The 27,812-nt window shown below is 40.0% G+C and overlaps 1 protein-coding gene across 14 annotated transcripts in view; it reads left to right on the top strand.

Moving 5' to 3' along the window:
* SYNE1 (spectrin repeat containing nuclear envelope protein 1) overlaps positions 1 to 27,812 on the top strand; it is a 387,933-nt gene that overhangs the window by 239,835 nt on the left and 120,286 nt on the right. For 13 of the 14 annotated variants that reach the window (XM_036222821.1, XM_036222818.1, XM_036222799.1 and 10 more), the window contains 10 exons: positions 2,107 to 2,292; positions 2,462 to 2,584; positions 2,825 to 3,007; positions 4,282 to 4,425; positions 8,449 to 8,643; positions 9,685 to 9,825; positions 16,270 to 16,437; positions 16,646 to 16,807; positions 23,539 to 23,733; positions 25,269 to 25,442. In XM_036222821.1, coding sequence (XP_036078714.1) covers positions 2,107 to 2,292; positions 2,462 to 2,584; positions 2,825 to 3,007; positions 4,282 to 4,425; positions 8,449 to 8,643; positions 9,685 to 9,825; positions 16,270 to 16,437; positions 16,646 to 16,807; positions 23,539 to 23,733; positions 25,269 to 25,442 — 1,671 coding nt within the window. The remainder of the gene's footprint in view (positions 1 to 2,106; positions 2,293 to 2,461; positions 2,585 to 2,824; positions 3,008 to 4,281; positions 4,426 to 8,448; positions 8,644 to 9,684; positions 9,826 to 16,269; positions 16,438 to 16,645; positions 16,808 to 23,538; positions 23,734 to 25,268; positions 25,443 to 27,812) is intronic. The other variant, XM_036222811.1, reaches the window with a different exon arrangement.

The following is a 27,812-nucleotide window of genomic DNA, read 5'->3' as shown; positions in this document are numbered from 1 at the left end:
TACTCGATCTCATTAGAAATCTAGGAATACAAATTTAAAAGAGAGCATTTTAACTATTAAGTTTGCCAGAGTCTTTAAAAATTCGTATTTAAGGAAGTGAGATCTCTCAAACACTGTGGGGAACTTGGTAAAATCTGCAAAACAATGGTACGATTATCGAAGTGTTCCTACTCTGTAATCCAAATTGTAGAAAAAATTGTATGCAACATTAATAACTATAGTGGAATTAAAAAAAAAAACCTCATTTTTCTGAGTAAAGTTTTTGGATCTAATGGACTATAATGTGGTCTTTAAAATGACCGTGAAGACTTTATCTCTAAAATAGCTCATTTATTTATTCAACAAACGTTTCTGGGCTGAGCCCTGAAAGACACTCAGCCTACTTGTGGGGAAATGTGTTTCAGACAAAAACGCCTGTCGAAATCCCAGCAGTAAGAGTGAGATGTGCTCTGCTTGGTGCACTAGAGGGAGCGGTTAGTGGAGGAAGTCTGCACATGGGCTGGAAAGAGGTGTGTGATAAGAACAGCGAGCTAAGACAAAGACAGATCACGAAAGCCTGTTAAGAACTTGGACGCGGTCCTAAATTTACTCTGAAGCCTTGACAGATATTCTGCAGGCAAGTGACAAGCATAGACCTGTACTGCAGGAAAGATGACTTAGCAGCCTATGGAAAACTGATTGATGAAGGGTAGATGACAGACAAGGTGGTTTCGTATTCCCGTGGAAAACGGCGAGGCCTCTCTTTGGAGGCCGGGAGAAGACCAAAGCGAGGGGTATAGCTGAGCTAGAATTCCGGACTCGGAGATGATGGATGTGGGTGGAAGGGGTGGAGGGGCCGAGGACAATGCCCAGGTTTTTTTGACATGGGCAGTTGGGTGGGTTGAGGGGCACAGGAGGGACACAGGAGGACAGATCTCAGGTAGTGGTGATCACCTCACACAGGTGCTCCGGAGAGAACCCAACCTGAACCCGCCGTTTCGGGAGTTCCCTTGTGCCTGCCTTAGTGATTAGAGCTGCCTGAGTTTATCCAACAAGACAGTGCACATGGGAATGTGCACATGGGAATGTCAGGTGAAAAAGAAAGATGGAAAATTGTAGGCATGTTATGATCTCAGTTACCTAAAAATATATCCAAACGTAACGACAGTTATAGCTTATTTAAAGTTATCTCTGCGGAGTTATGGGATATTAAGTCCCATCTCCCATTTCTCCTCATATCACGCACCCCGGAGACCGCCCATTCGCGTCCACTCACCTCTGTGCCTTCGCTTGTGCTGCTCTCTCCGTATGAAATATCTTTCCTCTTCCGTCCCGTCTGTCAAAACACAAACATGCTTCTGACTCGGCTCAGAGGCGACTCTTCCAGGAAGCCTCCCAACTTCCCTGCAAGTGGTAGCACCTCATTTCTGTCATCGTTAACCCTTCTCTTTCACTCTGCTCAAGTATTGCATATCATACGGTTATTAATCCCTTCGTATTAGTCCCAATAGATGATACCACCCTGCACGACGAGGGCTGTGTTTTATTCCTCTTGGTATCCTAAGTAATGTCTACCCCCTTGTCTTACTTAAAAGCAAATGATTAAGGGATTTTTGTGTGTAACGCTCTCATCTTATTTTCATTTCTTAGATCAGTACGCACTTAGATCCTAGACTTAGGCTATAAGATCTGAAAAGCACCTCTTTAGTTTAATTACGTATGAGAAGAGGTAGGCCTAGGGATCTGATAAAGCTACCCCATGTGTCGGAACATCACCACTACTGGAAGACTCATGTCCTGACCTCATCAGGGAGCAGCTTGGGGTTGTCGGCAAGGCCTGAGTGTGACGGTCCAACACTTAATAACATGTGGCCTTGACAAATTATTTTCAGTCTCTGAACTTTGATTTCTTTTTCTGTGAGATGGGGTTAGCAGTAGGCGGGGAGCAGCACAAGGGTACGAAGCTTAAACATAGTAAGATGCACAGAAGCTACAGTGTGCACAGGATGTGTGAATTACATATCCTTACTATCTTCTCAGTCTGATGGTCTTTACAGCACACCATCTTGATCACCTATCCTCCTCTGCCCTCCCGTCAATGTCATGCATGTTGATAATTCACTCTAGACCATGCTAGAAGAATCTGAAGAAATTCACAGTGACCTGGACGCAATGACCGACAGGTTACAGCACCTCGCTAGTGTGTACCGTACAGAAAAAATGTCTCAGCAAGTGGCAGAACTGGGACGGGAGGCTGAGGAGTTGAGGCAGCTGATCAAAACTCGTTTGCAGAATCTCCAAGATGCTGCCAAGGTAAGAAAAAATATTAATTCAAATGGAAAAGTCTACCATTAAAACGACAACAACAACAATGGTGGTTTTATAGGGGCGATACAATATAGACCTCTGAAATGTCTTCTTCACCTAGTCTTTGCACTCCAAGTGCTTATGTATTGACATTCACAGTGCTTTTACTCTGTAGGATATGAAAAAATTTGAAACCGAGCTAAAAAACTTACAAGTTGCTTTAGAGCAAGCCCAGACAACACTGACTTCTCCAGAAGTTGGACGTCTTAGTCTCAAGGAGCAACTCTCTCATCGACAGGTGAGCAAACATAATTCAGGGCAAATGCATGAGGGAGAACCTGTATTTAAAAAAAAGAAGAGAGTTGGGAAAAATAATTTCTAAATCCAGTTATCGTCTTAGCACTTTGTTTATTTTTTTTTAAACCCCCTTGGAAAATGCTTCTAACTTATAAACAAGCTATAATTTACACGTGTCTCTTGCTTGTGAAATAAAACTCTTGAAATACAAAATGTTTGAAATATGACCTTGCCCTTTCAGCGCTTGCTGTCTGAGATGGAGTCGCTCAAGCCCAAAGTCCAGGCCGTGCAGAGCCGCCAGAGCGCGCTCCGGATCCCGGAGGACGTGGTCACCGGCTTGCCACTGTGCCACGCTGCTCTGCAGCTGCAGGAAGAGGCCAGCCGGCTGCAGCACACGGCCATCCAGCAGTGCAACATCCTGCAGGCACGTGCCTTCTGCCGGGGTCCCCCGCGGCAGCAGAGCAGTAGCGAATGAGTCATGGGCTGCTTTTCTTAGCCTTGTGTGGGCTCAGCCATCAGAACACACCCAGAGTGTTACATTTGACAGCTTGCTGTGGTTATATAAGATAAGGAGATGACATGCTATCGTTCGGATCACCCACAAAAGCTTGGGGAGAGCTCTATAAAAAATATCCATTGCTGAAAACTATCTTGTAGCAATATATATATATTTCTTATAAAGAATGACTTGTAAAGGTTAATTTTATATTCAGTTGGATATTTTTACCTCATATTATTTATCTGAGAATCATCTAGAATCTTGTAATATGACTTCACTGCTACTATATAGAGTTTTTTTATATTGGTGTACGAAATGCATTTTCTTGCTAACAAGTACACCCAAGTGCCACTTTTAGTCTTCTCACCTAAGAAGAGAAATATCATTTACTGGGAAGAAATGACACTGTTTACCTCATATCTCTTCTCAATTCATATTTCACCATCTTTATCCAAAAAATTACATACATATCCTCTCATTAAATGCTAATAGCCTATTTAGTCAATTATCATTGCTCCTTACATTCTCTCATAATTTTTTAGACAATAAATATTTGAGGATAGAAATCACATTTAATTTATTACTCTGTTACTTACCAACTACCTTATATATATTTAGTATTTCTTAGAGGGAAAAATGAAATAATCATATATTTTTTTATTATTTATTGTTATTTATGTCTATAGCACCTGGTCTTCCTAGGTGGTCTCCCATTCAAGTACTAAGTAGGCCCAACCCTGCTTAGCTTCCGAGACCAGACACTGGGCTTGTTCAGGATGGCATGGCCATAGACCATGGACCATTGCTTCACTGGGGTATGAACTCAGGACCTTCTGGATGTAAAGCAGATGTGCTAACTGCTACATTATGGAACCACATCCAAAATAATCATATTTTTAATACAACTTCTCAGCACGTTTTAGCCATGCCACCTTCAGGACAAATGAACAGAGAGGATCTAGCTGTTTAACTACTTTGATTCCATGAATAATCTTGGCAAAATATTTTAGAGCGAAGGCTCTGAAATATCTGAGTCAAGTTGAGGAGTTGAGTCACCTCAGTATTTTACCCATTGTTTCTTTATTCCCTAGACACACAGGTAAGCAGGAGCGAACACTATAGTTTGGCAGATAGTAGCACAGAATCGCTTGCAGTTATTGATACAGGACGATAACCATGTGGTTTTTTTCCCCCCAAAGGAGGCTGTGGTGCAATATGAACAATATGAGCAAGAAATGCAGCACCTCCAGGAGCTTATAGAAGGGGCTCACAGAGAGATCGAGGATAAGCCTGTGGCCACCAGCAACATCCAGGAGCTGCAAGCTCAGATTTCTCGGCACGAGGTGAGACAGGAACTCGGGTGAACGTCAAGGGCAGGACACTAGCTTAATTGGAATGTGAAATTGGTTTCTAGCAAATGAAATAGAAAAGCTCTCTCTGTATGGCATGTCCTATGTTCAGTTCTTGAGTAGCGTGTTTGGCTCTCTTTGTATTTTGAAGGCTAGTTTTGGTGATCTTTTCCAAGATGCGGTATCCTGAGTCTTCTCTTTGATTCTCAAACCTCATTATGTGTTGTTCATGACACGTCTCAACTGGCACCCACTGACTGTCTCCCGCCCTTGAATTCTCACGGTTAATACACCAAAACACGGTCTGCGCCTGTGTATAAAGCCTGTGAGAAGCAGCAGTGCTCAGTCTTGCTGTTTTGATCACCTTCTTTAAAAAGAAGGGAGAGTTCATACAAAAAATCATTTGCTCTTTCAAACATTGGTCATTTCATCTCCTTTCACCAAAATCGGAGAATGGTCCATGTCTGTTTTGCTGATTTCCAGGTTGTGCCTGTTAGCATCTTGCCTATTTTCAAATGTGCCTCCTTTTCTGTGCTTTTGGCAGTATAATGACCTTAGGACTGGACACCCCTTGTCTCGGAGATCACAGACTTTGAGTGTTTGAGCCCAGCGACACTTAGCAGTAACTTTCCTTTCCTGACCCATCAATTTCTAGACAGGTCACATTTATTCTTCCCCTTAGGGGTTGGGTCATTGCACCATGAATTTGGGTAACTGACTGGGGGTGGGGAGGAGTCTTATTTATCTGTGCCAAGGACAGACATTTAGTTTATCCTTCTATCTGCGCTATTTAGCTTTGTTGTCTTAAAAGCAACAAGCTATTTTTCCAAAGCAAACATCATAGTGAGGGTCTCAACAGATCCAATTGTTGCCTTTTAAGAATGAAAAAATCTCATCACCCCCCTCTCCAAATGCAGTTTTTTAAATTTCTTGACACATCTGGTATGTCATCACTTATATTTACAAAAGATTTACAAAATAATGTAAGTAAATATTCCACCTACATTTACTCCTGCACTGTAGATATCTATATTATTTGCTTCTCTTATGCCATTGGTTTAAATGAAAATATATTATGTGAATATTTGAAACAACTTTATATAACTCATACATTAGACTGTGTTATAAATTTGTTTTGAAACTATTTTTAATCCCATTTTGTAAGATCCAGAATTTTGTTGGAACAACTTTTTTTTTATCACAGTACAAAAAATAATTTTTAAATCTTCTCTTGAATAGCAATAATTATCATTACTACAGTTTTTGTTTTTCATTTCTTAAAACAATTTATAAAACTTTTTCATTATCTTTACATCAACCCCATGAAGTAAAGATCTTTTTTTTAATCATCTCTCTTTTACAAATAAAAAACAGAAACTATTTTTTTAGATGACTTCTTGAGCTCCCAAAAATAGTAACTGAAAGAAACCAGATTCAAATCTAGTGTCTTTGGCTCCATGATTTTTCACTGTAGCAGAAACTATTTGGGCTACCTCATAGCACGAAAGAGAAGGGTGACGGTCCTGGAAAATAAGGGACTTGCCCAAGGTCGTGGAGCAGGCACTCAGCACAGTCAGCCGTAGACCATCTTCCTCTTCAGTGTCTGTTCATATTGTCACAGTCTCCTCCCAGTTCGAAACATCAGTGGAGACATTTGTCAGTTTTGTCATGTGACTTAGAAGACATTTTCATATCAGAGATGACATAGTCCTGCGGGAGGCTCATTGTATATATGAAACAAACACAGGAAGGAAAGTGCTGAGTAGGGAAAGCCTGATTTATGATAACGTAAGAACGTGGAAGAATGCTTTTTCCTGTACTTTCTGTCTGCTTTTAATAGAATTTCAGTCTTGAGGGGAGGGTAGTTTTCTTATGGATGACTTTAACTCGTAAAAATAACTGATAATTTATTCATTTCTAAAGAAGTCTCATTTTTTTCTGTGATTTTTTCAAATGTTACATTTAAGAGAAAATTATCCTGCCACTTTTAAATCACAGGAGAGAATACTCAGACCTCCACCTGACACAGAAGCTTCTTCTGAGGGCAGGTTGTCCACAGAGGGCAGCTTTTGTCACGGCAGCCACTGTACCTAAATTCTCACCTTTATGCTCATCCTTCACAACCATTTTCAGAAATACCCAGTAAAAAATACATGCTAAACGAAGATGGAGAACCCATTAACCCATTAGTACTCCATTTTAATTGAGAATGAGATATAGGCAGGTCTATTCTTTCATAAGAATGTCCTAGAGTTATTTCGCCAAGGGAGTCCCATGGGATAATTATATAATGCAGATTCTCATAAACCTTTTTGAAGTGGAGAGCAGAATTGCATTTTTAACAAATAATCCAGATGAGTCTTATACACCATAATGCTGAGAACTCCCATTTAGGCGATAGGTGTTTGCTGTCAGCGTGGGCAAGCGTTTCTCTTTGATTTTTCAATACTTGCATTTAATTTGAGAAAGTTATACTGTCACTTATAAATCACAGGAGAGAACACCCAGACCACTTTGCTCTCCATTAATAATTATTAATAGAGTAGTCGTGTGTTTGGCACTGAAGCAGATAGAGTATTTTTAGTCACTATTTTAAAAGGTTTAATTAAGTACCTAGTAGCCATAAAAGGCAAATAATTGACGATTCCTACTTTTTAAGTCTTTACTTTAAAAATTTCTGTACTATTCTAGAAGTCAAGAAGGCAAGCTGCTGAGTTCTGCTGGACTGTTTCCCCTTCCACATCATTGGTTTTGGTTGGAGGGGAGAAACAAAATGACAATAACAGAATGGGGTGTGTATGTGTGTGCGCACGCATGTGTGTGTGTGTGCGCGCACGCATGTGTGTGTGTGTGCGCACGCATGTGTGTGTGCATGTGTATACTTATCTGTATATACACATTCATTTCGAAGACAATGGCATTTAATGTCTTTGTCACAAAATGTATTCTGTGCAAACACTAAATGACAACTTTTCAGACGGAGCACAACAAAATAGAAAAAAAGTAACACTTTTGTATTTTTTAGGATTAATGTCTTAGAATATACAGCTTCATTGTTTAACGATGTATACACCTTTAAGTATAATTTTAATATTTTAGAATTATTTTAGATTATTATTTTAGAAATAATAATCTAAAATAATATTTAAAATTTAAATTTAATATTTAAAATTTAAATTTAATATTTAAAATTTTTAAGAGCTTCGTGCTTTCCGGAATATATTTTCCTTAAGTTCTTAAAGTTTTAAAGCTGCTATTTCTCAAGACGGTTTTTTCAACAACAGATAAATTGAAAAGCCATCAATTTTGAACTAAACAAGTTTAAAGCCGTAGTCTGAACAACCAGAAACATTTGACACATGATGGAATCCATGAGGGAAAAGTTGATGAATGTACAAAATTTTATTTTGGGAGTAATCTGCATTTAAAAATTAGGCTTTCATGTATAATACTCAGTTTATCTACAAAAAAAAGCTCCCAGGATCACAGGAATGACAGTTTACTTCATGACCCTGTCTGTAACAATTGACTGCTCCGTTTGATATATTCAGCGTGATAAGAGCTGAGCATTGCATTTTTTTGTAGTTTTGAGTCATCACATGACCTGATTTCCATGGCATGAACCATCTGGCCAATTCAGATGCTCTACGCATTTTTTAAAAAGTCGCCCGTTCTTAGCGTTACATAAGTTCCCGATTCCACACGCAGCATCCCTGCGGAGCAGGCTGCCCTGGCGGGCCGCCTGGCGTCCGCAGCCCCAGCGCCCGGGAGCTGCGGTCTGCGCCCTTCCGGCCCCGCTGCGCCGTGGTCTGGCTCGTGCGCGCTGCAGGCAGGCTCGCTCCCTCGCTCGCTCGCGCCCTCGCACAGTCCACATCCTGCGTCTCCTGCACGGCCGCAGCCCTGCTGTCTGGCACAGCGCTGTGATTTCATTGGCCAGCCCCGGAGGAAGATGAACGCTGCGAGCTGTTTCCTTTTGATGCTGCTCTGACTCACGGGGGTGGGAAAATGTTTCCTCAGGAGCTGGCTCAGAAAATCAAGGGCTACCAGGAGCAGATCGCCTCTTTGAACTCCAAGTGCAAGATGCTGACGATGAAAGCCAAGCACGCCACCATGCTGCTGACGGTGACCGAGGTGGAGGGGATGGCGGAGGGGACGGAGGACTTGGACCGGGAGCTCCTCCCAGCGACCTCGGCCCACCCCTCTGTGGTCATGGTAAGTAAGGGTCAAGGCCAGGTGTGCCAGGCACCGCGCACTGCTCTCCTCTGACTGTCCCTGGCTCCCAGCTCCCCGTCCCCCCTCCATGGTTAATTAAAAAAAAAAAAAAAAGATCAGTGGTAGATTTTGTAGATCAGCCTTGAGGAACAGCCTCCCTAACTCTCTGCTACATTCGGGTCAGGACCAATCATTAACAAGGTAAACAATGACAGTTGAAGTTTTTTGCCTGCGACCGCTGAATTACTTAACATGTCAAAGGCGACTCTGCATTTCTTTATAATTAAGCAGTAATACCGAGAGGCTCTGAGCGTCAAAAAAAAAAGTCTTTTGACTTTTTTTAGTTTTCTGGGAGGGCCTGAGAGAATAATGCGACATGTATGGTGTTTTCCAAGCTAAAACACTAACTTAATAGGTTGTATAACTATTTAATAAAGTATAGAAGAAAAGCTATTATTAGAAAAATAAGAAAGCTCTATTAACTTCTATATGCAACATTATTTCCCCCATCGCTTTGCGTCTAAAATGTATTAATTATTTTGGTAATTCAATGTCCTCCTGTGTCCCGTATTTCCCACACGTATGGAATGTGCCGGGATAGTGTATAACCATACCTGGACTCTTTGGATGATATACTACTTTGGGTGCACTTATCTCCCTAGAGTATTTGGAATTCAAGGTGTCCACGAAACACCAAGCTCTGTTTCCTAGACCCTTCCCTCATTTCTATAATTCGTGATTTTACTATTTACAAAGGTACAATCAAGAAAAGGACAATAAAAAATATAGTTAATCGACGACAAAACTTTTTAATATGGTATGCATGCCCGCATCTCTGTTTGTTTCACGAACGGTTCCTAGCATCGTAGTCACTTGAACCAAACTTTTAAACAATGACACAGAATTTATATGTAAATATGGGCCTCAGCGATTCTGAACTTTGTTATAGAGTTATCTCTGTTTCGACCTGTGCTTGACCGGGTCTTTTGTTAACACAGCTAACGGATTTTCATGTCCTTTGGGCTACATTTTATGTGACAGATGACTGCGGGTCGCTGTCACACGTTGCTGTCACCTGTCACTGAGGAGTCTGGGGAGGAGGGAACCAGCAGTGAGATTTCCTCTCCACCTGCCTGTCGTTCTCCTTCACCTGTGGCTAACACAGACGCTTCTGTGAACCAGGTACTGCCCGCCCACTTGGCATTCCCTTCGCCATGACCTCTGGAAGGGTGCAGGACTCCATTCTCTGTTCTTATCGGACTGTGGGTATGAATCTTAGACTTTGAGGAACGTACCACTAGGTGCGATAGTTGCACAAACTATGGTTGTCACGTGAGACCACGACTGGCTTTACACGTCAACTCCTCTCCAGGGCTCCTGGCAATGAGATGAGCAAAAACTAGGTCACAGAAATTACAATTGGAGAAGGTCCTGTTTTAAGGCATGGCTTTCGTTTCTAACAGCTATCTCTAATGAAGTACTGCATCCTAACAGAAAAAAGACATGTTTGTGTCACCATTGTACAATAACATGATTCTATTGCTATTTTAACATTCAATGAACGTAGTTTTGACATCTAGCAGCTCAGATTTTGAAGATGGAAAGCTTTCGTTCATTATGTCACTTTTTCTCTCTTTACTAATGATCATCCATGTTAAAGGGCTGGCTGCCAATGTGTGTACATACATACACACACATGTCTAAGTAGATTTGAACTTTCTTATCTCTCAATAATCTTCAATTTTATTTCTTATAAAATAAGAATAATATTCTGTTATGAGATTCCTTTTAGTGTACGTTATATTAAAATAGATTATACCAAATTAAATATGTCATAAAGTTTTCATGAAAAATATTAGATACAACTAAAAAGATGCTTTTGCAATAATCCAAAAATTTTTAATGCATGTTAAGTAATACTTTTCTTCATTTAGCCAAAACAACTAACAAATGTTTTTTTAATTATGTTACTGTGAACTTATATAAATGTTCAAAGAGGTTGCTAAGTATTATCAAGGAAGAAGCATTAAACAGAACGAATGCTCTATGAAGTATATTACAAATCAATCATACTATTTTTATTTTAAAAGAAGCATTCAAAGTAGGATTTCTGTGATAAAGAGAGTCCCTCCCCCCCCCCCCGAAAAAATATCAGATGAAACCTTTAGATATAAAACAGTGTTCTTGGTAAAAATCTATAGAGCTGTAGGGCAGTTAGCCATCTACCACATACATTCTGAACACCTGCTTGGCAATAAATCTTGTGCTGGGTCCAAAAGATACAACAAAAGAAAATCTAGCTGTACTCCCTGCCCCCAAGGGCCTGATAATCTAGAGAAAGGTGGCTTTGGCATGAATAATTACAAAAGTGGTGAGCCGAAATTAAAAAAACAACAGGAAAAGGAGAAGTTCAGGGTGCTCTGGAGGATTGGGAAGCTGTTCTCCAAATTCTGATTTTAAAATATGTATTACTCATTCTTTGACAAAGTTTTTCCCTGTGGTCACAGATGTTATTAGAATCAGAGAACTATGGCTATAGTTAGCTATCTATTGTATAGGAAAAGTTTATGCCTAATGTTCTTAAATTTTTCAAATCAATCAGTAAACCCTGAACTTAAAACTAACTCTGTGGAGAGAATATCCCTTTTCTAACTTTATAAGTCTCGATGCTACTTACTTCTTGTTAAGCATCTTTCAATGTACATGTGAAAATGCCCTGTAAATGATAAAATATGAAAACGTTTGTATTATGATTACTCTGTCAAACTCAGTCAAATCCCAGACTTATAAGTGAGATTATGCTTTTTTAAATCTTATTTTGATGCCTGCCCCCTCTCCATCACAGGAAAACATCTATTAATTCATGTTGTTAACCTAACATACTTATATATATGTCACTACAATTAATTTTTAAAGTATTTAGTTTATGTTGGGCAGCGTACTAGGTGGAAGATGTTAAAAAGCACAATATTACTGCTTGGTATTGCTCAAACAAATTGGCGCTATCGTTATGGCCACATATTCTCGTATAGTAATATAAGTCAGAGGAAAAGGAGCAAATTCTGCAACATGGCCGGTGATGCACCAGATGTACAAAATTTTCTCTTGAAACTGAGGAGGACATTTAGAATTCCCATAAGTTCTAGTTTTCAGACTCGAAACACTGCACAGAATGTGCACAGCTGTTTCAAGGAGCAGCCAAATATAACTGCTTTACAAAGTCGCAGCTGTTAGAAAACGGTTATGAGCTCACTGCTTCTGTAAGTACATCTCATTATATAACTCACCGATCCCCCACAGGCAGTGTGCTCTGTCTCCGACAGGAGCTCTCAGCTGAAATGTGGTAGCAATTTTGCTTGCTTGATGGTAGAAATAATGAAGCAGCCCCAGAAGTGGCCTTGGTCTCCTTGATCCCTTGCGAAGCAGGCCGAGACTTTGGCTCCTGGAAAGAGTTTAGGAAGGAAAGTTTAAAAAGAGGGATCATGTAATGGGCGGAGTGCTGGGCTCAGAATGTTTCCAGCTCTTCCTTCTCTAAGCTGGATGGATGTCCCTGGAAAGTCCCTCGGTCCCCTCATTGGTAACAGGACAGGAAGTAATGCTGCTTAATTCACAAAATTGTGAAAATTTTTTTAATGTGATGTTACTTGTAAAACCATGTTCCCAACTGGGAAATGCTAATTAAATAGTAGTTGTGGTTTTCCAAATTTTTTTTCTTAGCAATCTACTGATAATAACTCCCATAACTTGGACACATAAGCAATGAAAGACATTTCTAAGGGTGATTCTTCACTATATCAAATGTTGCCTTTATTTAGTAGTTACTTATAGGACTGATAGATTTATTTTATTGAGGCTACGTAGTCCTCCAATAGATCTGAGTTATTCATCTACAAAAGATGATATAGTTTCAAACCCTTTAAGAAACCAGGATTTGTCATTCCTGTCTAACAGGCCTGAGCCATACACATACACACAATCACTCACAAAAGAGCCAGAAAAAAAGAATTTTGGGTAACAAATTTATTTTATTCTAGCTCTTTTAAAGGCCTTCCTTATTTATAATAGAGTAATTAAAAATGTTTGCAACACTCAAAGCAACATTTTTTTGTGGACAGTAATAGTATATTGATAGTAATAGTAAATGTATGTAAAATAATAGACTTTACTTTTACGTGTGTGACTCACTATGAACGTAGATGTCTGCCCGCTATTTGCCAAACGCTCCTCGATGTGCTCACAGTCAGAGACCAAAGGCACTTCTCCAGTCTTTACGGAGCTCACAGTCTGTGAGAGCAGGCAAGTCATTAAAATACAATGGCACAGGTCCCATGATGGGGAAACCCTGAGTGTTAAGAGAGGACATAGAGAAAACACGGAACCCAGGCTGGAGTTCGGCATTTGTCAAGGATGGTACCGTCAGCTTTAAGGGCAGAGCACGAGTTAGGGAGCAGGAGTGCGCTGGGGTGTTGTGAGGTTTGTCAGGCAGAGGAACCCCGTGGAGGAAGGTGTGGTGGTGGGAAGGAAGATGGCCCATCAAAGCAGCCGCAAATAGTATCAGTATAATTGGAGAAACATAGATTTGGAGGAGAAGGAGGGAGAGAAAGGAAGCTGAGAGGGATGCAGGAAACACATCATCGAGGACCTTGAATGCCACGCAAAAGAACTTGAACTTGAACTTTATCCAGAAGCTAATAATTGACCATTGAATTTAACTAGAATCTATGTACAGAAGTGAGGTTTAGAACAGCTCATTCTGGATTAAAGTAGACAATGGAGTGGAGATGGCCAGATTCAGAGCCAGGGCAGCTAGTTAGGGACAGGAATTGCACACTCTGATGCCCGCTGTAGACTTGTGGTGCAAATGAGAGAAACCGCAGGGGGACTGTCATGACCTGGACAGTACCTCTCCACACGAAGGCGGCAGCTTCGCCTCCGTTAGAATTTCTGCAGCCACGTGGACACAGAGTCCAGTCTTTCTTACTTTTCTGGTTTGCAGAGAAGCCACAAATCTGGATTCTTATGAGATCTACCTGTCTCAGTGAAGACAAATGTCAAACCATTTAAAACATTGTATAAACCCAGCTAAATGTATACAGGCCAGAGGCAGCCTGCAGACGGCTAGTTTGCAACCTGGACATTAGGAATTGGTGCTGTGATGAGAACTTGAACCAGCGCTGTGGCAAGGGTATGCGTCAGTAGAACTTCATTCTTGCATGGACAATGAGTGGTAGGGGAGAGACGCAGTAGAGAAGAAATCCCAAGTTTATAGTTTAGGTGAAAGATAGATGATATTTCATCATTTTTCTCCTAAGACTATTTCTCTTCCTAGATTTTTTTTAAAAATAGAGTCAAAAGAGACTGGGATATACACGTGCAGCTGCCTATGTGAGTCAGGAGCTTATAAATACACCAATATTTAAGAATGAGTGGAGAAAACAAACTACAAATGAGAAAGATTGAATGACTGGAGAGCTGGTAGGAGAGGAGAGATTAAAGGGAAAACGTTTCCCAAAAGGAGTGGCCAGTGGCGTCGAATGCTACTGAGAGGTCAAGCAAGAGAAAGGCTGAAAAATCATTTTATTTTCTAGAGAAGAGCCGCCGATGATGAGACGCTTTTACAGTGGAGTCATTAGGACTGAAGCCCAGCTGGGTATTTAGAAGTGGAGTGAGGGCGAGAACATTTCAAGTATAAACTGCCCTTTTCAGTTACCGGATCATGATGTGAAAGGGTAGAAAAGGAAGAAACAGCGATTACGAATGTGCGTGCAAGTGTATTCACGCACGATGACCGCATTATGATTTGTGGGATTTTCTGATACATGATATCCCGCAAGAAAAAAAATTATAAAAGAAAGATCGTGCGTATGTGTTTTGATATGGAAAAGATTTGCCTGTATGCTGAGGAGACAATAAATAGAAAGGGACAGGATACGAATGGACCAAGGGCCTAGAAAGAGCAAAGGTGGAAGGAATTCTGGACGTAGGTGCGAGGGTTGTCCTTAGCAAGGGAACTGGCAAGCGTAAGGTAAAGGTGAGTCTAAATATAGACAGACTTTGGGAAATTGGAGCAGTTTGGGAGTATCTCGTGGTTGCGTGAGCATGCGCACACGTGCACTCTGAGCAGTGAAGCTGGATTGAGTCCTCGTTGGGGTTTTCCATGTGTGGGATAAGCAGAGATTACAGGGAATGAAGGTGTTGGTAAAAGAAGGGTGTAAGTAACTTTAGAATAGTACATGGAAAGGGAGCCATTTCAGAGGGAATCAATTCAAGGAGGACAGGCTGTCGCGTTCGAGGGCGTGGCGGACCGAGGTGGCGTGGAAGCTGGTGCGATGAAGGAATGTGAGCTTATCAAGGACTTGAGAATGCCAGAGTGATTTACCCAAGATGATGGCAGGGTTAGGAATGCAGAGAAACCAGTCTCCATGTTCTAATATCATGAAGAAATGTTAGGGACTTACCTGGAAACCTCATCAACAATAACAAATAGGTAGAAAGTCCCATCGCCCCTCAAATATGACTTCATTTAACCCTCAGAACACCCAGTTTTGTACAGATGTAAGTGACTTGCTCCAATTATATAGCTACTTAGGAGGAGAAGGTCAACTGGGATCTCAGGTGTCCTGGCTTCTCAGGTGTCAGACTCCTGTCCGAACTGATTCTACTACGTGACCCTGCTCTGCCCTCACACAGACCCCCCAAACACCAGGCCCCTTCCCGCGTTACCTGGGCTTCTCAGGTGGCTGGGGCCGTCAATACTTTGTATCAAGACATTGTCATCAATAAGGCTCAGGTATTTTAAATTAACATGATTTTCTTCAACAGTACAGCTACAAAAGTAGTGGACTCTTCCCAGAAAACAAACATTACTCACAATTCAGTTTCTACTAATATACAGATAAATAACCATAGAAACAACTGAAAATGTCTGAATTATATGTCTTAATATAAAATGTAATATTACTTAGAACCCAAGAAATAAAAATAATTGAAAAGCCCGATTTTATATTATTCACTTTGATTATCTTTTTGTGTATTGATTCCAACCAAAAGGATGCCTTTTTATTGTTATTTAGAGTAGTTTTAACTTCCCATTATATTTTTCTTTGCTAAGTATTAAAATATTTAAATTAATTTTTGTGAATAATGAGCTCTCCAATATTGAAGATCTGACTATATCTGAAAAATGACTTTCTGTAGATTTAATTTTTATTTAAAGCAAGTATTTAAAAAATTATTCAAAACTTTAAACAGCATTTTAGGAAATGTTTAGAAAAAATCATTTAGATTTTTTTTTTTTTTTTGCTATACCAATCAATCTTTAAATATGTGTACAACTTAAATCCCGTGTATTTCCATTTTACCAAGTATAAGAATGAGTTTTGGCAACCTGGAATATTAGTAAGTTTGTTCATTGTTTTTAAAGCATAAACAAATTCTAAAGCAACTATAATATGCCTTGATACGGTCTTTACGTTCTTCTTGTCACAAGAATTTACTGTGATAGTTGTAGCCACTGAGGCGGATGTGAATCCTAAATCTTTTTCCCACGTGACAAATAGCACCCAGAGCGTGTTAACCTAAACTCTGTCTCCCCCTTCACTCCGACACTGTGCTTTGCACCCACAGGATATTGCTTATTACCAAGCCCTGTCTGCTGAGAGGTTGCAGACAGACGCTGCGAGGATTCAGCCTGGCGCGTTGTCATCCCAGGAGTTCTATGAGCCAGGACTGGAGCCGCCTGCAACTGCTAAACTGGATGATCTGCAGCGTTCTTGGGAAACGTTGAAGAATGTGGTAAGTCTTGGAAACTCGGACTTGTTGAAGCCCAGACACGATTATCGTACTCGCCGCCTTATGCAATACATGCATAGAGTTTACACACCCCGTGCACAGTTGAATACCCTCTGTTGGGCCACAGAGGTAGAGCGGTGAGGAAAGGAATGTCATAATCTAGAAGATAAGGGGCTGGCAAACATTTGCTAATATCCCTTTCCTTCTTTAGATCAGTGAAAAGCAGCGCACACTCTACGAAGCTTTGGAGCGCCAGCAAAAGTACCAGGACACCCTCCAGTCCATCTCCACAAAAATGGAAGCCATCGAGATGAAACTCAGTGAGAATCTAGAGCCTGGCAGGAGTCCAGAAAGCCAGATGGCTGAACATCAGGTAAAAATAGCGATGACTTCAGTTTCCTGCATGATTAAAAAGGTGCACTCTTGTGACCTACTGGTCTCCGGCCAAGCCTGTGTTCAGGACAGCAGACTGACCTTTTTTTTTTTTTTTTTTACTATATCAGTTCTTACAGAGTAAACAAGATCCCAAAAGGCTTGTTCCTGCTTCAGGAAGGGACCTAGGGAGGGGAAAAAGAAAGTTTTAACCTCATTTTAAAAAGCTACTTTCACTAATGTTGCTTTTTCACTGTTATTACACAATGTGTATTTCCTTATAGTTGCCACATTATTTTTATTTTGTTACAAACCATTGTTATAAGAAAATATTCCTGGCATCTACCTTCTCTGGGTACTTTGGGTATTGTTTTAAGAAACAGCCAGTGTACGCCCAGCACCTCCTCATTATCACTTAAGAGAATAAGTCTCGGATTTTAGTGGGCAAAGAGGCAGTTAGAGAACAAGGGGTTCTAAATTATCATCTTGTGATTGTCTCTGACTTGAATCATTTCTTAAAAGGTTATATAAACTAGGCAAAGCATAGCTTTGCAAAAGAAGCAGATGTGATTACATTAACCTACCTCAGAAAAGTATTGTTAAAAATGCATCTATTTAAAATGCATGATAAGGAATTGCATATATTAAAATCTGGTTAATGCTTTAGCAATATTATTAGGTGTACTGTTAACGCGCAATCGGATATAACTGAGGTGCAGAAGTGTTAAGGTATGCAATCATTTATTCAGTCACCATGACATGGGGAAATGCTGCCTGTGCCCAACCCGAACTCAGGAGCATGTGACAATCCTATAAAAGGCAGAAGAAAAGTATTTTTAGATGCAAATTAAGACCTATAAAAGCATAATGTGATATGTATATCTATCAAATATGGGACAGTTTAAAAGAGAAACTCTATGCCTTATCTTTCTGCTACTTTACATTTATATAGTTTTGGAACCCTGGAGAACCTGGGAATACATTGCTTGTTTATACCCTGGAGAACCTGGGAATACATTGCTTGTTTATAAGTGTAGTCTAAAATAAAATTGCATTCTCTTACAGTATAAGACCTTGCAGTATGACACAAAAATAAGAATGTTTTATCTAGAGACAACATATTGAGAAATAGTGATTTCAGGTTTTTGACACTTTTGTTTTGACACTAAGGTAAAAATCGAAGTGCGTAACATCCATTTTAGGCCTCGTTTTGGAAACCTATCTTCTGTGGGTTTTCTGCTGTCCCAGAATCACCCATAGTCAGTCTGGTTTGGGGGAGGGTGCTATAAAAATATAAAGTTAAAATTAACCTTTGTTTACCCTGATGAAACCAATCTCGAGGGCACTCGGAGACTCAGCGGACTGTTACAATGCAGTTTTCTTCTGACTAACAGGGTCCTCTTTAATTGATACTCTGATTGTCTAATTGTCAACAGGTACCTCATTGTCATCTCAAGGGGCTGTCAGGTAGCTGCAGTGTGCTCCTTGGGGCTCTGTCTGTTCTGCTGTCCCTTTCCTCCGACCCCACCACACCCACCTGTGCTTCATTGTCCCTGGAGGGGCAGGAGAGCGTCCCCCCTTTCCATTACAGCTCCCTTTAAGCTTCCAAAGGGAATTGGTGTAAGTTATCCAAAGGCTGGAATAGGGCGAATTTGAGTGTTAGTCGTGCAGATTGTCAGCCACCCATGTTTCTGGAGTCATAGTATGACTTACATAGTATGACTCTCTCTACTTTGGGGTCCCCTCTACTTTTGTTCAAAGCTCATCATTCTTGTGTCCCAGGTGACCACAGCTCCCAAAGACCCTTTACTGGGTCTCAGAGGATTTAGGATCTCCAGGAAAACAGGATCTTCCCAGACATTCTAAAATTCCTAATTAAAGATGCAAATTAGCTCCCACTCATGACCACACCCTGCCTCTCAGTCATTTAGTATGAAAACACATATGAGCTGAACGTAGAGCAAAGTATTATTGTATTCAAAGGATTTAATAGAGAAAACTCAAACTTGCAATTTGATGCTAAGTATTATAAATTCAAAACGAATCTGTGACTTTTCTTGTAATTAAAGCCAGCCACGTGACCTTTTGTCCCTTACTAAGCTGGGTGTGGTAATGCTAACAATTACAGCAATGAGGAAATGTAGCTAATTCAGGGATGATTACCGTTATTTGAGCTTAACAATTATATAATGCTCTAGTGAGAGGGAAAGTATAAATAATGCATTTCTTATGTAATCACAAATCTAACATTTTCCATCTGACCTCCTTTTGCTAACTTCTGCTGTCTGCACCTAAGTTCTCCAAATTCTGAAAAGCTGCCCACATGAAAAGCTAATGGCATCACAATGTCTAAATTGGTTCTTGGCTTCTGGAATGGTACTTAAAAAATTCCGAGCACTATTGTAGCATCACTGTTTCTAAATTCCAATTGAATATGAGTGAGAGAGTCCAGTATGTTTTTTATAGTTCCTAAAAAATTAATAGAAACACTTCCATTATGCTTTCTTTCCCAACACTCTCTTGGAGGTATATGTGTTTCTTTAAAGAGCTAAACTAATGCCTCCATTTTTCTTCTAAACACTTATCGACATCTACGGAATTTAAGTGGAGCACCATGCCTTTCTTGTTAGCCTCTCTAAAATGTGCAGTAGATTTAAGTTTAAGACATTAATGCTGTTCATAGGCTGCCTTGTGGCCATTGTTCTGAACGAGCCCTCTGTGGTGGGGACGTTTGTTATGGGCAGCTAACGTTTTGTGGGCATGATGTTGTCTTTACCACGCTAAGGCCAAGGACAGATAATAGGCAGAGCCCTGAGGCTATTTTTTGCTTATGTTTGTGTAATATGTATAACAACTCAACATTAGAAGCAAACCATGCTGACACAGATAGTTCCGAAAGTCACAGGGAAATTCAAGTTTACCTTTGGTGTTGAACCAGACACAAACTCGACATGTTCTTCTCAGACTTGAGTCATTTTAGAGAAACCCAAGGTAGTTCTAGTTCTCTAAACCACGTAAGTGTCATGCCCACACCCTCCTTGTAACCACAAGTCAAAAAGACTTGCGTTTTGTCTTCCTTTCCTTATTTTTGAGTCAGACGTGATAGGGAAGCAGCTGGCCACCAGCTGAGACAGTTATGGGCGAAGACATATTTGACTGCTAGACCATTTTTTATTTTTAAAGACAAACTTTTTCATGCTTTAGGGGTGGAGCGAATTACTAACATTGTACAAAAAAAAATGCAATGTGATTGTGGGCTACAGTGGCGGAAAGGAGATAAAAGGAGACTCTAGCAGGTCTTTCGGAAGACACGGGTTTTGGAAATTTGGAATGGCAGCAGGAGCGGGTGGGGGTACTGTACGCATGAACGTGTGAGGAAGGGCACGGAGGACAGAATGACAATAAACACGGTGTGAAACAGTGAGGGGCTCTTCTTGTTTGTGCAGAGGGTCGATGCAGAAAGAGCCACCATGAGGTTAGTGTAGATCTGAAGAGGACTTCAAATTAAACAGGCCAAAATATCTGAATTTTACAGTTTTTGTCAATCAAGTACCAAAAATGATTATAAAGTAATAGATAATAATGTACTGGACAAAAAGCATTTTGAATGCATAACAAACAAGATCAGTCTGTAAATTCATTACAATCCCATTAAAATATCTCAGGAAGTTTTTTGGTGGATATTGACAAGCTAAATCTAAATCTATTGACAAGCTACATCGCAAATGTATGAGAAGATGTATATTGGAAAGGGCAAAGGTCAGGAACAGCCAAGACAACCTTGATGTAGATGAATAAAGTTGAAGGATGGATCTTACCAGAGAGTGAGACTTATAAAACTATGGTCATCGTGAGAGGGGGCATTGGCACAGACAGCCAAGCGGGTCAATGGAGCAGAATCAGAAGCCAGAAGCCCACTCGACCTCCACAGACACTAGACTTAGGTCAAGTGTACAACACTGAATAAAAATATTTTTAATAAAGCAGGGTCAATTGGATGTCCATACAATAAAAATTTTGACCCCTACCTCTATTGGACACAAAATTTAAGTTCAGGTGGATTGTAGATCTAACTGTTAAGTTAAAAAAAAGTTTTAAAACAGCTACTCAAACTATCTGTGGTGAACAGTCTTTTTTAAACATTTTTTTTTTTAATTTCTAATCCAGCACAGACCAGTATTTTAGTAAAATAAAATAAAATACTGCTTGGATAGCATGCTGATATCAAGTTACTGTAAGAGTTTCTTGACATTTACCCACAATATCTTTATCTCATCATGAACTGGTGACAGACATTTTGCAGACTAATACCATTTCCTGGGCAATCCTTTGAATAGCATTCTTCTGGAAGATAACATGTGAGAATATATGCAAGGGAAGGATCTCTTAAATAGGACACTAAAAGCCCTAACTTTTCCAATAGAGGAAAATGCTGATACGTTAGTCTACAATAAAATTAAGACTTCCGTTTATCAAAAGGCACCATTAAACAAGCCTTTTTCCATTAAGGGACACACCATGTCACAAAATGGGAACAGACATTTTCAATACACAGAACCAAAAGAAACACAGACACTCTGATCCAGAATAAATAAATGACTCCACACATCCATAAGAAAAAGGAAGACTCTAACAGAAATGGGCAAAAGATGTTTAGCAGGCAGTCACAAAGGAAGATATCCAGATGACCAATGCGCATAGGAAAAAGTGCTCAATCTCATTAGTCATTGAGAAAATGCAAATTAAAACTACAATGAGATTACTACGAGGAACCCACTAGAAAGGCTTAAATAGAAAAGATCTGCAGATCACGTGACCTTGGAATAGGCCACAGCAATGAAAACGTTCAGCTGTCTACATGCAGCAACACGAGAGGCCTTCGCGATCGTGACGGGGTGAGAGAAGCCGGACATGAAACAGTGCGTCAGGTAGGACTCCATTTGTGGAGACCTCAAAAACAGGCGGAAGTAATCGGTGACGTTATCAGCCAATGCCACAGTCATCTATGAGAAAAAGGGCGGTAGGAACTGGGAGGGGGTTCAGGGGGCTCGTGGGGTCCTGGCCGTGTGTTTCGTGATCTGGGTGGCAAGAGCGTGGTCAGCCATGCAGTCTGTAAGGATTCACAGGGCTGTACGTTTAGTCTGTGCACTTTTCTAGGTGTGTGTAATAATGCAAGTATAACAGTTTATTTAAGAAATTAATTAAATGTGATTACACTTGATATTGGGGAAAGAGAAGGATTTTTTTGTTGTTTTGTCTTTAAAATATTTATTGAGAGCCCACTCCGAGAAGGCACCGCACTTACAGTGAAGCCTACGGTCCTATGGAAGAGGTGGCAATTATGGAAATAGGGCGACATTAGAACCCATAAAATACTGGCAAATACAAAGCCAATGTTTCTTTACTTGAAGTCATGGTTACCCTTCCTACTGTCAGGCCTGTTTTTCTAATACACCAATTAAATCCGAAATAAGAATTTCTCCTGTCAAGCCTTCGGCTAAAGGGCAAGTCATAAAACACACAAAAAAATGAGAAATAGAAACCATGCGTAATTGTAATAAAGTTGTTGATCAGGAAAATGGGGTGCCATTTTCCAGAAACTTCTGAGAGTCCTGGAGTAACTCAAGAAGGCAGAGGATGTGTAGCCAGCGAGAAGGGATATAGTCCGAGAGGCAGGCAGGGGTGAGACCGTACAGGGCTGGTAAGGAGTTTGGACTTTATTTTAGAAGCAATAAACCACAACGTATTTTAAAGCATGGGAGCGAGAGGATATGATTTACCTGTTTAAAAGCTCACTCTAAAAACATAAATAAATAAATAATCAGAGTTCACTCTAATTACTTAGTGAAGAGTAGACTGGAGAAGCAGGTAGGCCCAACAGTCGACCATTAATGTAAAGGGGCAGAGGAGAGACGTAGATATACAGGATGTATTTTGGAGATTAAAGCAATTGCGTTTGGTGTTGGATGGGATTTGGCAAGTGAAGGAAAGTGTGACTAATGAGTCCTAGGGCGGTTCCTTTTCCTGAGGTGGGGAAGGCAGGGGAGGAAGCAGGCTTTATACAGACTAAGATGGAGATACCCGCGAAACATGTAAGTCGAACATACGAGGCTGAAATTCAGGGCCAGGTGTCAGGGTTAGGAACGTACCTTTGGGAGGGTTCACCGCTAGAAATCATTTAAAGCCTTGGCCGGCGTCACCTGGGAGGGTCTGTGCAGAGAGAAAAGAGGGCCTGGGGGTTAGCCCTGAGAGACTTCAATTTTAGGTTGAGAAGCAAAGGAGGAAAACGAGGGGAGGGTGATGAGAGATAAACAGGTGACAGATTTCACCGTCTGGTATGAGTTTTGGATTAAAACGCACTGCTGTCTCAAGCTTGGGGAAATCTGGGGGAGAGTCACGTCGGGAGAGAAAGTGATGAGTTTTATTTTCAACATAGACTTGTGGACTCAGACATAATTAAGCATACCCTCCTCGGATTGTGGATGAAAACCAGAAAGATTAATCAACTCTTTCAAATTTATCTAAGGCAGCGCCACAAATGGTTTCGAAGTCAGAAATTTTCCGACGTTTTATCTGGTACTTTCATCGTGAAACTTAGGTTAATGGGCCCCCTATTTGCCGGTTAAATGGCTTTCCAGTGGAGTATCTTTACTAATGTGACATTCAGCGAGTGACAGGCTTTCTCAGTCCAAAGAAATACATACGTGAGTGTGATTCCAGGCTTTTCCGCAGGCCCTGATGGATGAGATTCTCATGCTTCAAGACGAAATCAGTGAGCTCCAGTCCTCCCTCGCCCACGAGCTGGTGTCCGGGTCCCCAGAGTCCGACCCTGCGGGGCAGCTGGCCCTGCAGTCCACACTCACCGTCTTAGCAGAGCGCATGTCCACCATCAAGATGAAAGCGTCCGGAAAGCAACAGCTCTTGGAGGTAAGCGAGCAGCTCGCTCTGAGGCCACCCCTCACGTCCGCACTGGCTCGGGCAGTCGTGCTGACACATCTGGGTTCCTTCGTGACCTGCATTTTTATCGTTTCCCCACTCAAAAGAAGCCGGTGTCGTGTCTCAGGAGGGTGTCGTGAGCACAGCCCTGTCAGCCTGGAGCCGGGAATGCTTTTCTCCCCTTTCTGCCTCTTTTCAGCATGACACCTTGAGAATGCGGAAAGCAAATACTTGGTGGGCACGAGCCTTGTGAGGAGTAATTGTGGAAGGTTTGCACAATGGTCTGCTGTGTCCGAGGGAATTTTGTGAATAGCGTTACTGGCGCTGTGACGAGTCAATGAATACTTGTTTGCTGGCAGCCAGCGCGAGTAACCTGGTTCATGAAAATTTATTCTGGCGACTCCAGATCTCGTGTTACTTGCCATTAATGTTATTTAATCGAGAGCACAATTTTGGTAACAATAACTTTTGTGTTAAAAATACATTATTTTCCTTTTTCTTTCTTCTCTCATCATTCTTGGCCCTACATATATATGATGTCAGACTGGAGACTCCATCAAGGCCTTTGGCGTGTCTCTTTCCTTGTCTAGCAGCTTCTCTGGGACATAAGCAGTTCCTGATACATTTCTCATTAGTATCATTTTATTTAGCTACTGGTTATAGCATAATTCAATTAACCATGGTCCCGTTGTTGGGTGTGTGGGCTTTTCGTATTGTGCCTCTTACACGATAAGTCAAATCATATATTTGTCTATTTCTTGTTTGGGAGAAATCTAAAACCAACGCGTCTGCTCTGTTTAGTCTCTATTTTTAGCTATTTTTTTAAAAGTTTGATTTTAAAAATAGTAAATTATTCATAAGCTAAATTTTAAGATATTTAGAGTACCTTAAGAATTAAAATTTTAATTTATAATATTGTCCCTAATTATAAAACCCGTATAGAGTTTCAAAATAAACTGATTGGCCTGGATTTTTTTAAAAAAATGTATATTATTTGCCATCATTGAAAAAATTCCAGAGATCTAAACAAAAACTTTGAATTTCTGTCTTCACAAGAAACCAGTAACGCCAGGCCACCCCTTCTTGCAGGAATGAATTGCCTTACACTGCATCATGCTGCCTTTTTAGGTGGACCGTATGTCCTTCAGTTTACCGCAGTCCCCACCGCTCCCTACAGTTTCCCCAGCATGAGGTCAAGTACCTGCTGCCATTTACCAGCTGTCTCATGCCATCATTTTGTTCTAATCTTTGATTGACTTCCATCCATTCATATGATCTTCCTGGTCGTGCAGCTATCCCTTAAGAACGTTTCAATTCTAGGTGCACATTAAAATCATAAGATTTAAAAAATACTAATCTTGAGACTCGCCTCCAGAAATTCTGTTCTGGTAGGCAGCCCAAGCATAAGTATTATTTCACGGTTTGTTCTGATGTGCAGCCAGAGCTGAGAACCACTGGTCTGTTGTGTTGAAGTCTAATAATTTTACCCTCGGGTGATCTATGTTACATTCTGCTTAACTCATTAGGAGAAGTTAAATGATCAGCTGGAGGAGCAGAGACAGGAGCAGGCCCTGCAGAGGTATCGCTCTGAAGTCGATGAGCTGGACCACTGGCTGTTAAGCACTAAGGCCACTCTGGACCTAGCACTGGGTACGCCCGAGGAGCCCATGGACATGGATGCCCAGCTGGTGGACTGCCAGGTATGAAAATGGTCTTGAAGGAATATGTCGAATCACAAAGCATGGTTTTAAGTGTAAAAACACACAGAAAACGTAATAAGAAAGGCGTGGTATAGATATAGGATTTTTCACAACCTATATACTTTACATGTTTAGAGAATAGAAAAATAATACCTTATAAAAACTTAAATGAAATCCAATCTTGAACCTAGTCTTTTGAAAAAATTTACCAATAATGTCTAATCTTTAGAAAATCTTTAACTTCCTAAGGGACATTTTTAAAAAGACTATAGATACAAAAACACTTGTAGTGTCTATAAACAGAGGCTAAAAGCCAATGAGAAGAATTAGCATCAGAGAATCAGACTGTGGGTAAATACACCAGAAAGTGTCCTAGGTGCTCTGTTGCCATTTTGGTTCAAATTCTGATATGCTTTTTTGGAAAACTTGGAAAAACAGTCAGTTCTAGGCAGACAGACTAAACACAGGGAGGTTGCCTTTGGGAGCAGAGAATTTCCTTTCTCTGATGTGAGGTCTCTAGGAATTAATGTCAGGAGTGTTGGCATTAAGATTTTTATTGTAATATTATTTTCTTACCTCTTGGTTATGGAAAACTTTGAACACACATGTAAGTCTAGAGAACAGATAATGAACTCCCATGTGCCAATCATCAAATTTCATTGATGATGAACGTATTAGACGTCACGCAACTAACTAACTGGTAAGTCTCTAGAAAACCCCACCTAATCTTCAGGGTTAAATATCAGGAAGCATGGCTTCATATTTATCCCATTTGGCATCAAAAGAAATGTGCAAAAACCATTCAATTAATGAACACTATTTTTTTTCTTAATATGTAGTATGCCATTTTGGTCATTCTTTGTATGATTTGACGTTTCGTGTAATAATGATCATTACAGTTGGGATTTTCAAATTCTTTGGGCAACTTACATATATTCACGGCACTATTATGGTCTGCCTTGATGGTAGACAATCGAGAAACACCTGCTATTGTTTTGTTCTTTATATTATCTTTTCTAAAGTTGCTTGTTGAAAAGAGACATCTATTTTTAGCATTTCCTTCTCACACTTGAAATTACCACATGCACTAGCATTTCAAAATGTTTTATCATTACTCCCACATCTCCCTGTTTTAGATATCTCTATTTTTATAGTTAGGCATAAAGTCCATACTTCAGATAATATATTTCAGGATTTTTACAAAGTATTTTTACAATATTTTTAGAAACTAGAAGCATACAGAATTACACAAGTACACCACATTTCCTCTGTCAATCCAAAGCCAGTTAGATAATGATAAGTATGGCTTTTACACTTAATCAGGGCCACATTATGACTTTTGGGGCCCTGAGAGCTTTGCTTTCATGGACTCCTCCTTCTATAAAAATACTAAAAATTACATTTTATTTTATAATTGCTTTGATACAAAGTCTAATATGATCCAGAGTAGATTCATTATTATTATATTCATGTTTTCCTTCTGATTTTAAAAGAAATTACAGTTAAGACATTTCTTGGGCCCCCCAAAAATATTATGTACCCTCAGCACTAGGCCAGCTATGCCTAATGCAAAAGTCAGTCCTGCACAAAATTATTTTAATTTCCCCAAAATAATCCTCAGGATATCATCCTTTAAATCCTATTTCATTAAAAATTTTACTTTTCCATTTACTTCTCGTTTTTTGGATTAAATCTACTTCTTAGAAGTTCATGTCAGTAGTTCTGGTTTTGTACAGGGAAATAAAATATATTTTCTCATTAATAAATTACTTGGTTGAAAATTACTCAATAGATTAGAAAGTACATTTGAAAATGTTCAGAGGAAAGGAATATAAAAAGAGAATAATTTCTGTAGAAAATAAAACAGGTGTTATTTGTTTTGCTAGATTTTTTTTGTTGTTGGGTTTTTTGATTTGTTTTGTTTTAGTTTTTGTTTTAAGTCTTGCCTTAAAGAAGGGAGATGATTTTGCTTCTTCTCTGGATTAGCCTCCATTTAAGTAGAAAACTTGCAGCACTAGAGAGTTGTCGCAGAAAGTGAAAGTAAAATTCTTAGAGAGACTTTCAGAAATGTAAGGTTAAAAATACGTCACGGAAGAAACACAGTAAGTAAATAAATAAAGAGAAATAAGAGCAACGATCAGAAAAATAAAAAGTCTACGTAAGGAAGCAATGTTTTGAAAAAGAATCCTTTGAAAATTAACAAGAAAAGTTTTGATCGTGCGAAGCCTTTAGTATTACTAGCCATAAGCATCACAATCTAACAGGAATATAATAAAATAATTGTAATAATGAGATAACACTAAGGCGTGGTCTGTTCTCCTTATCTGTTGGTTATGTAAAGTGGGCTTTCATGTGTTTTTTTCCAATTTG

Source organism: Rousettus aegyptiacus, unplaced genomic scaffold (assembly GCF_014176215.1).
Source record: "Rousettus aegyptiacus isolate mRouAeg1 unplaced genomic scaffold, mRouAeg1.p scaffold_m13_p_1, whole genome shotgun sequence".
NCBI lineage: Eukaryota > Metazoa > Chordata > Mammalia > Chiroptera > Pteropodidae > Rousettus > Rousettus aegyptiacus.
Note: the sequence above shows the minus strand (reverse complement) of the source record. Positions and strands in the feature narration are given on the sequence as shown.